Source organism: Grampus griseus (genome assembly GCF_964374135.1).
Source record: "Grampus griseus genome assembly, chromosome: 2".
In the NCBI taxonomy this organism is placed as follows: Eukaryota; Metazoa; Chordata; class Mammalia; order Artiodactyla; family Delphinidae; genus Grampus; species Grampus griseus.
Window position 1 is genome coordinate 141,567,982 of NC_139018.1, and position 16,108 is coordinate 141,584,089.

Here is a 16,108-nt window from a genome sequence, read left to right on the forward strand (position 1 = left end):
GAGGGAAAAATCAAGAGAATTGCAGAGATGGTGGCCCTGGCCAGGCTGGGCCACTATGCAAATCCCAGCAGTTACTTATGCCTACATTTCTTGTTATTTGAAATAAATTCTGTCTGACACTAATTTTTTGAATTTTCTGTTGTATGCTTCAAAGCATTCCTAAGTGCTACAAGACATCTCCTTATAGACTAAAATGATAGAGCATTTCTCTCCATTTCCTCCCTCCCTCTGCTCAGCCTCACTCATACCCACTCTATCCTTCAGCAAGTAACCAGCCCCACCGAAAGGTGAAAAATCATCAGAAAGAACCTTGCATAGGTTCTGTGCATGGAAACAGCAAAAGCAAAGGAGGAAAGGAACGTAGGCAGTTGAAAACCATACATCCCAAGAAGAATTACTCCTTTGGAATATGGAGCTCTTAGAAATATATAAATATAATATCTAAGAGAATATAAATATAATAGCCAAAATAAATATTACTTAGATAAAAAGAAGAGTAAATAATTAAACAAACACGACTTTTCTTTTAACAAAAGAAAGGAAAAAGATGGAAGGATGATGGCAGGGTGGGATTTTTAAACTTTTGTCTTCTTCTGTATTTCCGTCCATCTCCCCTCAGCCCCCCATGAGTTTGTATTACTTTTGCATTCAGAAAAATCCCGATATTTAAGAAAAGATTCCACTTTACTATATCTTCAAGTCTCTTCTCTGGTGGCTTGGATTTTAGGTCAGAGAGACTCCCTTCTTTAACAAAAGCCATGCTGTTCTGATTATGTTAGGATGACTATTATCAAAAAGCCAAAAGAGGAGGAGGAACCAAGATGGCAGAGTAGAAGGACATGCTCTCACTCCCTCTTGCGAGAACACCAGCATCACAACTAGCTGCTGGACAATCATCGACAGGAAGACACTGGAACTCACCAAAAAAGATACCCCACATCCAAAGACAAAGGAGAAGTCACAATGAGAATGTAGGAGGGGCTCAATCACAGTAAAATCAAATCCCATAACTGCTGGGTGGGTGACTCACAGACTGGAGAACACTTATACCAGAGACCTCCACCCACTGGAGTGAAGGTTCTGAGCCCCACGTCAGGCTTCCCAACCTGGGAGTCAGGCAACGGGAGGAGGAATTCCTAGAGAATCAGACTTTGAAGCCTAACGGGAATTGATTGCAGGACTTCGACAGGACTGGGGGAAACAGAGACTCCACTCTTGGAGGGCACACACAAAGTAGTGTGCACATCGGGACCCAGGGGAAGGAGCAGTGACCCCAGGGGAGACTGAACCAGACTTACCTGCTTGTGTTGGAGGGTTTCCTGCAGAGGCGGGGGGTGGGGTGGGGTTGGGGCTGTTGCTCACCTTGGGGACAAGGACACTGGCAGCAGAAGTTCTGGGAAGTATTCCTTGGTGTGAGCCCTCCCAGAGTCTGTCATTAGCCCCACCGAAGAGCCCAGGTAGGCTCCAGTGTTGGGTTGCCTCAGGCTAAACAACCAATAGGGAGGGAACCCAGCCTCACCCATCAGCAGTCAAGTGATTAAAGTTTTACTGAGCTCTGCTCGCCAGAGCAACAGTCAGCTCTACCCACCACCAGTCCCTCCCATCAGGAAACTTACACAAGCCTCTTAGATAGCTTCATCCACCAGAGGGCAGACAGCAGAAGCAAGAAGAACTACAATTCTGCAGCCTGTGGAACAAAAACCACATTCACAGAAAGATAGACAAGATGAAAAGGAAGAGGGCTATGTACTAGATGAAGGAACAAGATAAAACCCCAGAAAAACAACTAAATGAAGTGGAGATAGGCAACCTTCCAGAAAAAGAATTCAGAATAATGACAGTGAAGATGATCCAGGACCTCGGAAAAAGAATGGAGGCAAAGATCGAGAAGATGCAAGAAATGTTTAACAAAGACCTAGAAGAATTAAACAACAAACAAAGACAGATGAACAATACAATAACTGAAATGAAAACTACACGAGAAGGAATCAATAGCAGAATAACTGAGGCAGGAGAACAGATAAGTGACCAGGAAGACAGAATGGTGGAATTCATTGCTGCAGAACAGAAAAAAAAAGACTGAAAAGAAATGGAGACAGCCTAAGAGACCTCTGGGACAACATTAACCGCAACAACATTCACATTATAGGGGTCCCAGAAGGAGAAGAGAGAAACAACCCAATCCAAAAATGGGCAGAAGACCTAAATAGACATTTCTCCAAAGAAGACATACAGATGGCCAAGAAGCACATGAAAAGCTGCTCAACATCACTAATTATTAGAGAAATGCAAATCAAAACTACAATGAGGTATCACCTCACACCAGTTAGAATGGGCATCATCAGAAAATCTACAAACAACAAATGCTGGAGAGGGTGTGGAGAAAAGGGAACCCTCTTGCACTGTTGGTGGGAATGTAAATTGATACAGCCACTATGGAGAACAGCACGGAGGTTCCTTAAAAAACTAAAAATAGAATTACCATATGACCCAGCAATCCCAGTACTGGGCATATACCCAGAGAAAACCATAATTCAAAAAGACACATGCACCCCAATGTTCATTGCAGCACTATTTATAATAGCCAGGTCATGGAAGCAACCTAAATGCCCATCGACAGATGAATGGATACAGAAGATGTGGTACATATATAAAATGGAATATTACTTAGCCATAAAACGGAACGAAACTGAGTCATTTGTTGAGACGTGGATGGACCTAGAGACTGTCATACAGAGCGAAGTAAGTCAGAAAGAGTAAAACAAATATCGTATATTAACGCATGTATGTGGAACCTAGAAAAATGGTACAGGTGAACTGGTTTGCAGGGCAGAAGTTGAGACACAGATGTAGAGAACAAACGTATGGACACCAAGCAGAGGAAAACCGCGGTGGGGTGGGGATGGTGGTGTGCTGAATTGGGCGATTGGCATTGACATGTATACACTGATGTGTATAAAATTGATGACTAATAAGAACCTGCAGTATAATAAAACAAAAAAAACCCCAACTAATACTAAACTTTCTTTGGGTTATTTGTATGGAAATATGTTAATATAAATGTTTCAGACATTACATGAAATTTCTAAAAATCTTATATGTTCTGGTATAATGTTATAAGTCATAATTCTAGTTATTACTTTAAAATGTATATCTCAGAAATAACTAAATTTCCTTGTCAATTGCATTACTATGAACTTTCATCAAATCTTTAACCGTGGTCATTTTAAAGTGTTTTGTCATTTACAGACAGTTCTGAGTGTACTCTGCTGCTTTTGCAAAAATGTTCCTATAAAAGAGTTTCATCTTCAAGGAATTAATGGAAAAGACTCCAACAAGTACAGGTTTCTGGTAACTGACCATACTACTGAACTGAATAAGCATTTTCAGAACTCTAATGGAAAACTGATGAATTCATAAAAGTGCTACCAAAAGATCAAGATGAAAAAAAAATTAATTACATGGGAGTGAGTGAACTGATGAGGATGATTATAATTTTTGTGACTTTGTTTGAATAAAAAAAATAATAAAAAAAAAAATAAAATAAATCCCACAAGGACTCAGAGGCAAAAAATATACAAATCAATTTTCACTGCAAGTAAAGGAGCTGTTACCGTGGAGGATTCCTGGACTGAATGTCAATATTATGACATAGTATGAGTGTGTTTCGTGTTTGGTAATTGCAATCATTGTTGCTTTTGTTGTGGTCATCCATTTACAATGCTTGGTGTCAGTTGATTTATCTCTTGTAAAAATAAAATACAGGGTGTGTGTGTGTGTAAAACAAAAAAAAGTTTAAAAAAAAAAGCCAAAAGATAACATGTTGGTGAGGATGTGGAGAAAGGGGAACCCTTGTGCACTGTTGGTGCAAATGTAACTTAGTACAGCCACTATGGAAAACAGTATGAAGGTTTTTCAAAAAATAAAAAATAGAACTACCATATGATCTAGCAATCCCTGTTCTGGGTGTATGTCCAAAAGAAATGAAGTCACTATCTCGAAGAGATATCTGCACTCCCATGTTTGTTGTTGAATTATGCACAGTAGCCAAGACATGGAAACAACCTAAGTGTTGACAGATGAATGGATAAAGAAGACGTGGCATATTGGGACTTCCTTGGTGGTCCAGTGGCTAAGACTTCGTGCTCCCAATGCAGGGGGCCTGGGTTCAATCACTGGTCAGGGAACTAGGTCCCACATGCACAAATGAAGATCCCACGTGCCACAACTAAGACCTGGCACAGCCAAATAAATAAATAAGTATTAAAAAAAGAAGGTGTGGCATATATATATAATATACTTATATATATATATATATTTTAGCAGAACACAAAATATTAAAACCTAACATATGAGACCAGACAGAAGGGGAATGAACTCCTCTGGTGCTGGTCATTGCCCTCTTGGCAACTCCTCATACCCCCTTTGGCCTGTGAGGTCCCTGTGAGGTTCCTAGAACACTATGAAATACAATCTGAAACCACCATTTGGTCGATGGAGAAATGAGGTCTCCAAGCGTTAGAGATGTTTAAGGCCCCACAGCTAGGGATGTGCAGAGGTGGAAGGTGAAGCCAGGAGCCTGGGGGCCCTAAACGTGTCCTTCCCACCACATCACTCCTCCACATGCAGGCAGGCTGGAGAGCTGGAAGGGCTCTGGTTTCACCTTCTGTTCTAGGAAGGCAAGTGCCAAACTGGGGAGTGACAGAAGGAGCCTGTGTGAACTTACCCTGAACCAGTGCCCTAGGTGGAGACACTCAACTCCACGAAGCGGGCTTAAGAACATTCAGGAAACATGTCTTCTTTTCACCTGGCCTTGGCATTGGAGGACATGAGGGGAATTTCCAAACACATTATTTCCCAGGACAGACAGGACTCCAGCAGCTCACAATGCCAATTGCAATAACCAAGATATTCCAGCAGAGGGCACTATTCACCAACAATCTGAAAGGTGGCCAAGCATCAAAGAAGATTGGAAAGCCAAGCACCTCCTTTAAAAAATCGTTTGTTTTTTCTTAGTATTCCCAGCCCTCTGCAAAGAACATAAAGAAAATATAGCAATACAGATGAATTAAGAATCAATCACAGATTTCTAGGACGTAGCTTTAAAAGCATCAGGTGACCAATTGGCATTTAGTTCTTTATACAATTTGTCTGAAGCCACTTCTAAAGTTTCTTGGGGGACTTCCCTGGTGGTCCAGTGGTTAAGACTCTGCGCTTCCAATGCAGGGGGCGCGGGTTTGATCCCTGGTCGGGGAACTGAGATCCAGCGTGCTGCAAGGCGTGGCCAAAAAATGAAAAAAAAAAGTTTATTGGAAAATATGGTTTTAATGAGTAGCCAAAAGTAGACCTTGCACAGAAGGAGTTATGGGTGAGGAGGGAGGGTGACAGGGGCTGGGCTACCTGTCAGGACTATAAAGCTGGTGTTCAGAGACTCAGACGTTTCTCTTGTACTCCACAATTGCCAGGGAGCTGGGACCAGGGTCTCATTTCCCTGTGAGTAAATCCTGGGTGAAAGATGTTGCCCCAGGGCGTCTCAGGCTCCTTTGTAGATGCCCCCCAGGATCTGAGGGGGTGGGAGAAGAGGCTGAGAGAGGTTGCCTGAGCCAGGGGACAACTCTCCTCTCCCAGGAACGGGATGAGTGACAGACCCTCCCTTTTAGGAACAGTCTTGACCAGTGGTTCTCAACTGGGGGCTATTTTGTTACCCATCCCCACTAGGGGATATTTGGCAATGCTTGGAGATATTTTTAGCTGTCACAATTTTGGGGGTGCTACTGGCATCTCGTGGGTAGAAGCCAGAGAAGCAGCTGAACATCCTACAATGCACAGGGTAGCCCCCTACAGATAATAAAGAATTATCTGGCCCCATATGTCAACAGTGCCGAGATTGAGAGACCCTGGTCTGGACTTTAGACCGGGGATTCTCCAAGTGGGGTCCCCAGTCCGAGTGCATCAGCATCACCTGTTACAAGTGTAGATTCTCCGGCCATGCCTCGACCTACTAAATGAGAAGCTCCGAGAGCCACCTGTGCTTCAATGAGCCTTTAAGATGATGTAATCCATGTCCACTTTGAGAACCACTTGTCCAGGGACGATACAGTTTGAGATTTAGGAGTCTACGTGTGCTTTTAAGATACGAATGTGCTTGGGACTTCCCTGGGGGTCCAGTGGTTGAGACTTCACCTTCCAATGCAGGGGGTGAGGGTTTGATCCTTGGTTGGGGAGCTAAGATCCCACATGCCTCATGGCCAAAGAAACCAAAGCATAAAACAGAAGCAATATTGTAACAAATTCAATAAAGACTTTAAAAATGGTCCACATCAAAAAATATTAAAAAAAAAGAAAGATACGAATGTGCTTATAATCACTGTGGAATTGCTAAAAGACAGATTCTGATTTAGCTGTATGAGAATTTGCATTTCTTACAAGCTCCAGGTGATGGTGATGTGGCTGGCTGAGGCCTACACTTTGAGAAGCAAGGATCTATGATATTGTTTCCAAAACCTGCCAGATCATAAGGTAGACCTGAAATGAGCGTCAAAACTTCAGATTCCCAGGATCCCCCCGAGGCCCACTCCCTAAGCCATCTCCAGAGGAGGGGCCTATGAATCTGTATTTTTAGTAAGTGCCTCAGAAAATTCTCACAATCAAGCAGGTCTGAAAACACTGACTTCTGACGGCAGATTCAGGAGTTATTGATTAATGACATCATCTCTGAGTCCTCTTTGTCTGTATACTGGAAGTTCTCAACCAGGGCTGAGGAGAAGCATCTGGGGAGCTTTGAAACTCTCCCTGCAAAGGCCACAAAGCAGGTTGATTACATCAGAACCTCGGAGGATGGGACCTAGGAAGTGGTACTTTTAAAAGATGCCCAGGTGACGCCAACGTGCAACTACATTTAAGAATCAGTGACCTTAGAAAACAGTCTCACAATTCCTCAGAAAGTTAAACATATAGTTACCATATGACCCAACAATTCCACTCCTAGGTACATACCCAAGTGAACTGAAAGCGTATGTCTACACAAAAATTTGTATATGAATGTTCAGAGCAGCATTATTCAAAATAGCCAGAAAGCGAAAACAATCCAAATGTCCACTAAGTGGAAAAACAAATTAAAATAGTTGTGGTATAGCCATACAATGGAATAGTATTTAGCCATAGGAAGGAATGATATGTTACAACATGGAGGAACTTTGAAAACACTACATTAACTGAAAGAAGCCAGATACAAAAGACTATATATTTTATGATTCCATTTATATGATATACCCAGAATAAGCAAATCCATAGAGGTAGAAAGGAGATTGGTGGTTTCCAGGGGCCGGTGTGAAGGGGGAATGGAGAGTGATTGTTAATGGGTACAGGGTTGTATTTTGGGGTTATGAAAATGTTTGGGAACTAGATAGAGGTCGTGGTTGCACAACACTATACATGTACTAAATGCTGCTGAATTGTATACTTTAAAATAGTTAAAATGGTAAATTTTACGTTATGTGAATTTTATCTCAATTAAAAAAGGAAAAAAAAACAGTGACCTATACAATTTCCTAATAGAGGTAGAGTCTAAGAGATCAGGGAAAATCTGGATGTGAGTGGATTAGCTCATTCAGAATAAACCTTAAGAGAGGCCATATTTATGCCCCCATGGTCTTTGACGCTCTGCTAGAGGAGGGAGAAAAGGGTTTTTGAAAGCTTGATTGGAGGAGTGAATATTATCAGATCCCTAGGATTAAGGGCAAAGAAGCTAGTTTTCATCTGTCAGTTGAAGTTGTATTGATTTGAAAGTCTGCTCCCAGAATCTGGGAGGCTTGTGTGTTTTTAATGTTCAAAGGCTGATGGAGAAAGTGATTGCTGAGATGAGTCTTCTTAAAGTGTGGGCGTTATTTAATGTGAATATAAACAGAAGGATGACCCACAAGGCTGAAGGTTTAGGGACCTGCAGGCAATTGACAGTTAAGTTACATTTAAGCAGCCACGCACCTGGGTGTGGAGACAGAGTGCCCAATCTTGAGGGGGGGGTCACGGGGAGGTCATGACCCCATGCCCTCAGTTGGGTGGGACTTGCAGGAAGGGATGCTAGTGAGAGAGGTTGAAGATAGAGAGACCTCTCTTCTGGAAATTCAGCTTGTGTCATTTTAAAATCTTTTGGTTTATTATCGGTCTTCCTTGCTGGGCTTTAAACTCCACAAGAGCAGGGACCATGTCTATTACATTTACCACTGTGTGCTCTGCATGCTTGGCACGTGGTAGAGGGTTCTCTGTTGACTGACAGCCAGAGGTCACAAGTAAAGCCCCTTGGTGAGGGGTGAATGCTGACAGTAGACCTGCCAAAGGAGGGGCTGGGGTGGGGGAGGGCAAGTCTGTGGGTAAACCTGACAGCACATGGGTGCCAAGAACTGGCTCACTTCACTCAACACTGAGAGGGAGAGACAGCGAGGTCACCAGGGGCTTTCAGGAAGTGATGACACCTGAGCTGAGTCTCAAAGGAGGACCAAGGGTTAGTGGGTCAGAGACTGGAAAGGCGATTCCTGCAGAGCAAGCAGCATATGCAGGGCCTTCGGGGCCTGACTAGCCCCAGGATTGTGGGGCCACTGCAGGGGGTCAGCCTGGCTGAGGCCTGGCTGGACGGTAGGTCCCTGGAGGGAGTGGCACCGTCAGACCTTGGGCTGCTGTCTGGAGGTTGGATTTGAGAGAGAAATAAAAATAGGATGCTGCTGAAATACTCTCAGAGAACGGAGCGGAGGGTTGCCTTGATGAACTGACATCGATGATGAGCAGGAAAGAGGGGAAGGATGTGAGAGCGTTTTCGCAGGTAGAGCCGTTTGGATTTGGTGACTGAGTGCTACTGTTGGGAGTGAGATGAAAGGAGAAGTCTGCGATAGGGATGATGATGGCGACAAAGACGATGCTTACGGCTAATGTTTGTTGAGGGTGTACGTGCCAGGCACTGTGCTGAGTGTTTCATATACACCACGTCATCTGAGTCTCATCATGAACTATCGAAGCTCATGAGTATATTTTTATACTCATGATACAGATGAGGAAACTGAGACCCAGGGAAGCTGTAACTTGGCCAAGGTCACCAGGTTAGTATGTGGAACAGCCAAGGACAGTCAGACCTAAAGAGCTATGCTCTTAACCATACTCAGTACCGGCTATGCTCCTAGCCACGCTCAGTACCGGCTACGCTCCTAACCACGCTCAGTACTGGCTATGCTCTTAACCATACTCAGTACCGGCTATGCTCCTAGCCACGCTCAGTACCGGCTACGCTCCTAACCACGCTCAGTACTGGCTATGCTCTTAACCATACTCAGTACCGGCTATGCTCTTAACCACGCTCAGTACTGGCTATGCTCCTAACCACGCTCAGTACCGGCTATGCTCCTAACCACGCTCAGTACTGGCTATGCGCTTAGCCACGCTCAGTACCGGCTATGCTCCTAGCCACGCTCAGTACCGGCTATGCTCCTAGCCACGCTCAGTACCGGCTATGCTCTTAACCACGCTCAGTACCGGCTGCAGGGTTTTAGTTTGGGTTGGCCAGGTGATGGCACCACTCCCTCAATCCGAGGAAACAGAAGGAGAAAAATGTTTGATTGGTGGGGAAACGACAAACTGAGCTGAGGACAAGTTGAACTGGAGATGCTGTGGGTTATTCCATGATAACCAACAGTCCAGAGGGCAGCTCTGGAGGGATCCTGCTGGGGGTGCAAGTCACGGGGATGAATAAGACAACCAAGAGCATGAGCATGAGGAGAGAAAAAGGCCAGGGAGGGACCAGGGTTCACCAAAGAACCAAATGTGTCCTTTGGATATGGCCGTCCAGGAGCAAGATTAGTGCAGCCAGAGGACAGAGGCAAAGTCTTACTATTCTAAGGAAATTGGATGCACAGGAAGGAAAGAAGAGTCACCAGAAGGGATCGGGGGAGCGGGGACAGAGAGCTCTTTTTTCTTTCTTTTAATCGTTGAGATGAGAGAGATTTGCAAATGTCACAGGCTAGAGAGATGGGACCATTAGAAAGACGAATTTGATAATGAATGGGAGAGGAGAAAAGTGATGGAACGACAACCTTGAGGCAGCTGGAGGGATGAGGTGAGAGCATCAGTCTTCAAAAAGAAAGTGAACACTTCTTTTGAGTCTAAAGAAAAATATAGGTTTGAATGCACCTTGAACAGGACCCAGGGGCTTTAGAAAGGTAAGATTTGGCCAACTGCTACAGCTATCATGCTCTACGTCCACTGCCACGTTTGCACAGTGGCCACACTTCCCATGGGTTGCTCGCAGCCAAGACGGAGCATGGCAGGGAAACGATTCCCAGGGAACCCATTCCCGGGAGATCGGGGCCGACTGCTCAGATGGTTCATCTGGACACAGGGACTCCCCAAAGGCCGTGCTGAACCTTCCTCAGGTACATGGCGGTCTCAAGATACTTTCACCCAATCTTCCCTCCTTCCTTTCTTCACTTGGGGTCAGCCCTGCATTGCATCTGCTGGCTCCTCCCGCTTTCCCCAGCTCCCTATTTTCTCTCAAGAGTGTCTCTTAATACCATCCTTGTACATTTAGTCCTACTGGCATCTGCTTCTTAGAGGACCCAGACTAACACAGCCACCCAGGCACACATGGATAAAATCAGAAAGGTTGAGTTAGGGAGACTCGGATCCCTCAGTGGGAGGTGATGAACCTAAGGAGGCTGTGACGGGTCTGCGTGTGAGGGCAAAATGGGCGGTGGGAGTGCAGGGGGGATCCTGGTCACCTTCTCACAGAGGCCTGCAGCTCACTGTTGACTGTCTGCCAGGCACAAGATAGATTCTCAGGAGGTCCAGGCAGATGTGACCACATGAAGATGGGTATGAATACAGACAAATGGATGGGGGCTGGTGGGCACCGGGGGAGAAGCTGAAGGGGTTCCCACCTAATTCTCAGAGAGCAGGAAGTGAGGTCAGCTCTGTGAATATGACCAGTCCACGGGGTGGGACCTTGCAAACTGGAGGTTTGGAACAGCTGCTATGGTGAGAGGGAGGGAGAGATGGCTGACAAAGACTGTAATGAAAAGAGAATGGAGAAGCGCCAGGGGCAGGAAAAGGTTTTAGGGCCTTGTAGGCCTTGGGAGGGTCTCTGGATTTTACACTAACTGCTAAAGGGAAACCTTGGAGGGTTTCGAGCTGGGGCCCTACAGGACCGGATCTGTAACTTAGAAGGACATTCTGGATACTGCAGGAGATGAGAATGGATGCAGCAGACCAGTGAGGAGGTTACAGCAGTCGTCCAGGCAAGAGAGGACATGGCCCAGAGCCGGGCGGGAGCAGTGCAGATGCCGGTAGCTAAGAAAGTTCCCCTCTGATGACTCCTATTCTCCCAGTGAAATAAGAAGCAGGGACACTGACATCACCTGAGAGGGGGGCTGGATGGGTAGGTGGGATTGTGCTTTTATCTGTATGTTGGAAGGGTAGAAGAAAGAGGCAAAGTTGTTAAAAGATAAGTAATAAAAACTTACTTTAATGTATAAAATAGGTAACTAACGAGTACCTACTGTCTAGCACAAGCAACTCTACTCAATGCTCTGTGGTGACCTAAATGGGAAGGAAATCCAAAAAAGAGGGGATATATGCATACGTATAGCTGACTCACTTTGCTGTACAGCAGAAACTAATACAGCATTGTACAGCAACAATACTCCAATAAAAATTAAAAAAAATAAAAAAACCCTGCGTATTTAAGAAAGAAAGAAGAGGCTTAAATCTTTCATTACATTCCATTTTGAGCATTGGCCATAAGACTTATCTTTGATAGCACAGATTTTTAAAAATCCCTGTATTTTCCTTGATAAGTGATACCTAGCCCCTCCTCCCAGTGAAGTAACCACTTGATTTCTTTGCAACTCATGAACCGCTGCAGTTCCTGTTAGGATGGGGCAGTAGTTACTGATTCCTGTCCACCAGACCTTCCCTGAGTGGTTAGATCTGTAAAATTCATAAGTGTGTGTGTGTGTGTGTGTGTGTGTGTATGATGATCACATGCGCTCACACAACACGCAGTATGTATGACAAAACTGCTTTGACAAAGGTTTGCCTTTTTAAACAAAAAGTGTGTCATATATTTTTATTAAATCATAGAAAACTCATTTGTATACAAATTTTTCCACTTTGGGGACAATGGAATATTAAACAGCTGGGTAACAAAACAGTTGAAAGATACATCTCACTTTAAGCAGAGACAAATTTTAAGTCATCACATTTATTTAAAAAAATGTTGAAATAATCAGTAACAGGTTATTGGCTTTTTTCACCTTTGGGTCAGAGGAATAGTATCTCTTATAAAGCCCCAATTCTCTTTAAGGATGCTTTTCATTACTCAAACCAACCATGAGTTTAAAAAGGTGATTAACTTGAAGTTTTAATACAAAATCAATTTCTTTTTCCCAACCATGGACTTTTAGGGTATTGTAAATGCCGAATTTCAGGACAGGGTCTCCTTTCACAGGACCTATTATGCTTCTTTTCTACAACAGCAAATGTGTATAATGGTACAGAATATATTTCAGAATAAGTTAAATATTAAGACATACAGTATGGCAATAATGTCCTACTTTTCTTTCTACCATGTAAATTCAAAAGTTCATCCTAATCTTACACATTTATAAAAGGGTGAAGACTGAGGGATCCAGTGATAATGAAAATGCACAACCACCATCAGGACCACATTCTCTAAACACTCTGGCTGAATATATACAAATGGTCCTGCCAGAATCATGCCTGCGTTTGTTCCACAGGGGATCTCAATGAACAGACGCTGAAGGTCACCAAACAAAAATGGGCAGTGGTTTTGCAGTTTAGGTTGTCACTTGTTCTGCTTTAGAGCAGAGACCCAGAGGTCACACTGTGACATGTCTGCACTCACCACAAACACTCACAGAACATAAACACAAATTAAATATTAGCAAACATTTTAAATTAAATTGAAGACCGCTATTTTTAAGTGCATGAAGTATTTCCCCCTAGCTTCTTAACGCGTGTTACAGAGCGAGAACTAATCCTGGGTAACATTTGTGTTCCTACGTATTAGAGGCCAACATGCTTCCTTTGAGAACTCCCTGGAGTAACACATGAGATCTTCAGGGGGACAAAAGGCAATTCTCCAATCTAAATGGAGGGATAGTCTCAAACAGTCATTTTCCCAAACTCCAGTTTGGATTTGACTCATTAAAGCAGGAACTCAAAAATGTGATCTTTGGGAGTGGCTCCTGGTGTCACCCCTGGTGACAGTCTGTGTCCCAGGACACTCGACTGACCCTTAATACTACAAGCCTCACTTCAAGCTGCCCCCAGGTCCTGGGACCCTGCTGTCAACTTGCAGACCTGGAGCTCTCCCAGGGAATGTGTAAACAAATCTGGGGAAAACCACGTTTCTGCAAGTTTTTGTTATGTCAGTGGTAAATCTCCTGAGCTAAGAAAAATAATAGGAAACGCCACCCCAATGGCAACTTCTCACGAGGCTCGTCTTCTGCTCATCCTGCTGTCGAAGACTACGAAGTCAACTCAAATATTCTTCGCCTCGCTTGCCCCAAATGGTAACTAAACAGAGTTAGAAGCTTTTCTTTGGACTACCTGATTCCTGAATTACGACAAAGGCTTATCTGAGCAAACGTGGCCCACTACCTCGTTACTGGAGGTGACTTGGAGAGGAGGCTAGGCTTTTGTGCAGGTTGGGATTCTGGCTGTGTCTGTTTCGACTTCGAACAGACGAGAACATGGTGTTGCAGCCCGGGACTTTGCACTTGTGGAGCTGGCGGAGGTGCACAGTTTTGTAGTGAGCCCTGAAGGTCCCCTTATTACTGTACGTCTTTTGGCAGAGGTGACATGTTATGGGCAGCCCAGACGGCAGGCTGGCAAGGCTCTGGTCGGCCTTCTCCATCAGGACGCAGATGGGATAGTCATCCTCCCCGGGGACCAGGCTCGCCCCTTCACAGTTGCCGTCGCTGTCCTCCATGAGCACGGTGCCTTCCTCGCTTGCCCCGTCTGAGTCCCAGGAGGAATGGCTGCTACTCTCCGATTTCATGCTCGAGGTAGTACTCAAATCCAGGATGGTGCCCTCGCTTGGCGGACCGGAGGTGTAGCTCTCCAGGCCGGCGCTGTGGACTTGGGCTACTGGGTAAACCAGGCTGCCCATCCGACTCGTTCCCTTGAAGATGACAGATGTCGGGGAGGCTTGCTGTGTGAAAGCCACACCCTGACAGGCCTCCTTAGCCATATCTTTCAACAAGTAAGCTGCACGGAAATGGTCTTCACCGCTCTCCAACACTTCTTGAGTCAACACTTTTTGGTGGAGGTTTAGGTTTGAACTGTGTCTACAAGAGTGAAAAGACGGTTAGCAATGGGTTGGGCTGTTGTTTCTGGTGTGTTAAAGACAGCCTTCATTCTGAGTAGAGACGCTACGCAGATACCAGGAAAGCTTGTGGCATGAGAGAAGTGATACAGTGTGTGTGTGGTGGACACTGCCCACTGCCGTTCACCACCTGTCACAAGTTAGCATTTGACCAGAAAGGTCAACAGAATATGTAGTTCTCTTCAGTTTCCACGATCTGATTGACACGTAAGTTCTGGTACCTCATCTTTAGAGAATGGCTGGACTACTTCAGTTAGGCCAGTTCAACTGGGACACTGGAACCAGGAGATCCCAGAAGAAAACTGGTCACAGACAATAAGGAACTAAGCAGAGGACTTTATTTCAATGAAACCAGGAAATATTATCTTCTAGAGCTGCACTGTCCAGTATGACAGCTACTCATAAGTGTATGAGCTCCTGAAAGGTGGCTATGACATATACTGAAATGATAATATTTTGGACAGGCTGAGTGAAATAAAATATGTTACTAACACTTACTTCACTTGTTTCTTTTTACTTTTTTAATGTGGCTACCAGAAAATTTAAAATTTCCTATGTGGCTTGCATGGTGGTCTAGAGGATTTGCATACATACCCCCACGCAAGTTCCACAGCTGTGATAATCTGACTGGCTAGAAATTGTATGTGTGTGCATGAGTGTGTGTGTGGGGTGTGCACATGTGTGTGTGCTAAATTTAGTTCATATCTGCAACATTTCACTATATACCAGACAGAAATCTTGCAAATGCAGCACTGTGAGCACACTGCCAATCATCTACCCAATGATTACTCCTAAAGGGCAGATAATAAGTATCCATTATGACACATGCCTTTTACTCATAAGGTATCATTTGGATGTAACTTGTCAATCAATGTCAGCCTTGCTCAGAGATCCCCTAACTACTGATGAGCAAAAACACCCTTTACCAGAGGGTACAATCTTAAAGGTGATTGGAGATTATTCCAAACAGGGAAGATACCTCCCCCAACGCAGATCAGAAGGCATGCCAGGGTCAAACTGGGAAAAACACCCTCACCTAAATGACAAGGAATCAAATTTTCTCTTCTAAATCTCCAAGGACATATGGAAGGGGTGTTACTCATAAAATGTATCAAATTTACTTCTGAACTTCTTTTTAATCCTCTTATACATTCTTTTCTTGGGACATAATCAGAATTATACTCCCAGATCACCCACTTTGCAAGCAGCTCTTCTCAACTGCAACTCTGCCCTGTGATTATGTCAGCACCCTGGGTTGAAGGGGCAGGTATGTCTCGGCAGAAAACCAGACATTAGATTGACATACAGGTTCCAGTATACACAAGTGGTCAAAAAAAAATGTCTGACAAACACATTTACTGGAACACCTTGCACAGAAAGGTCCCTGATGCAACAAAGCAAACCTCTGGGCCCTTTGCTCAATCCTGAGGATCCCATGAACACCAAGAGCTAACATGTGGGAAGCCCTCTCTCCTCCTTAACCATCCTCAGAGGGTTAGATGCACTTCCCAAGGTGCCATGTCCCCTGAGACCAGTGAGTACCACAGCTTCAAAAACCCTGTGACCACGTGCCAGGCTTTCTGTTTCCAGGACTAATGCTGTGCCTACTGCCCAGGTCTGCATTTCTTCCCTTCAACCTCTACACCTCCCCCTCCAACTCTTCCCTCCCGTTTGTGACTATTTCGATAAGCTGAGACCAGTGGTTTTCAAATTGCGGTC

The 16,108-nt window shown here is 44.5% G+C and overlaps 1 protein-coding gene across 1 annotated transcript in view; it reads right to left on the bottom strand.

The window, feature by feature from the left end:
- Positions 1-13,666: 13,666 nt before the first annotated feature.
- The window catches only part of BNC1 (basonuclin zinc finger protein 1), a gene marked incomplete at both ends in the record, with an annotated part of 29,962 nt that continues 27,520 nt past the window's right edge, over positions 13,667-16,108 (bottom strand). The window contains one exon of the mRNA XM_082649091.1: positions 13,667-14,351. Coding sequence (XP_082505217.1) covers positions 13,667-14,351 — 685 coding nt within the window. The remainder of the gene's footprint in view (positions 14,352-16,108) is intronic.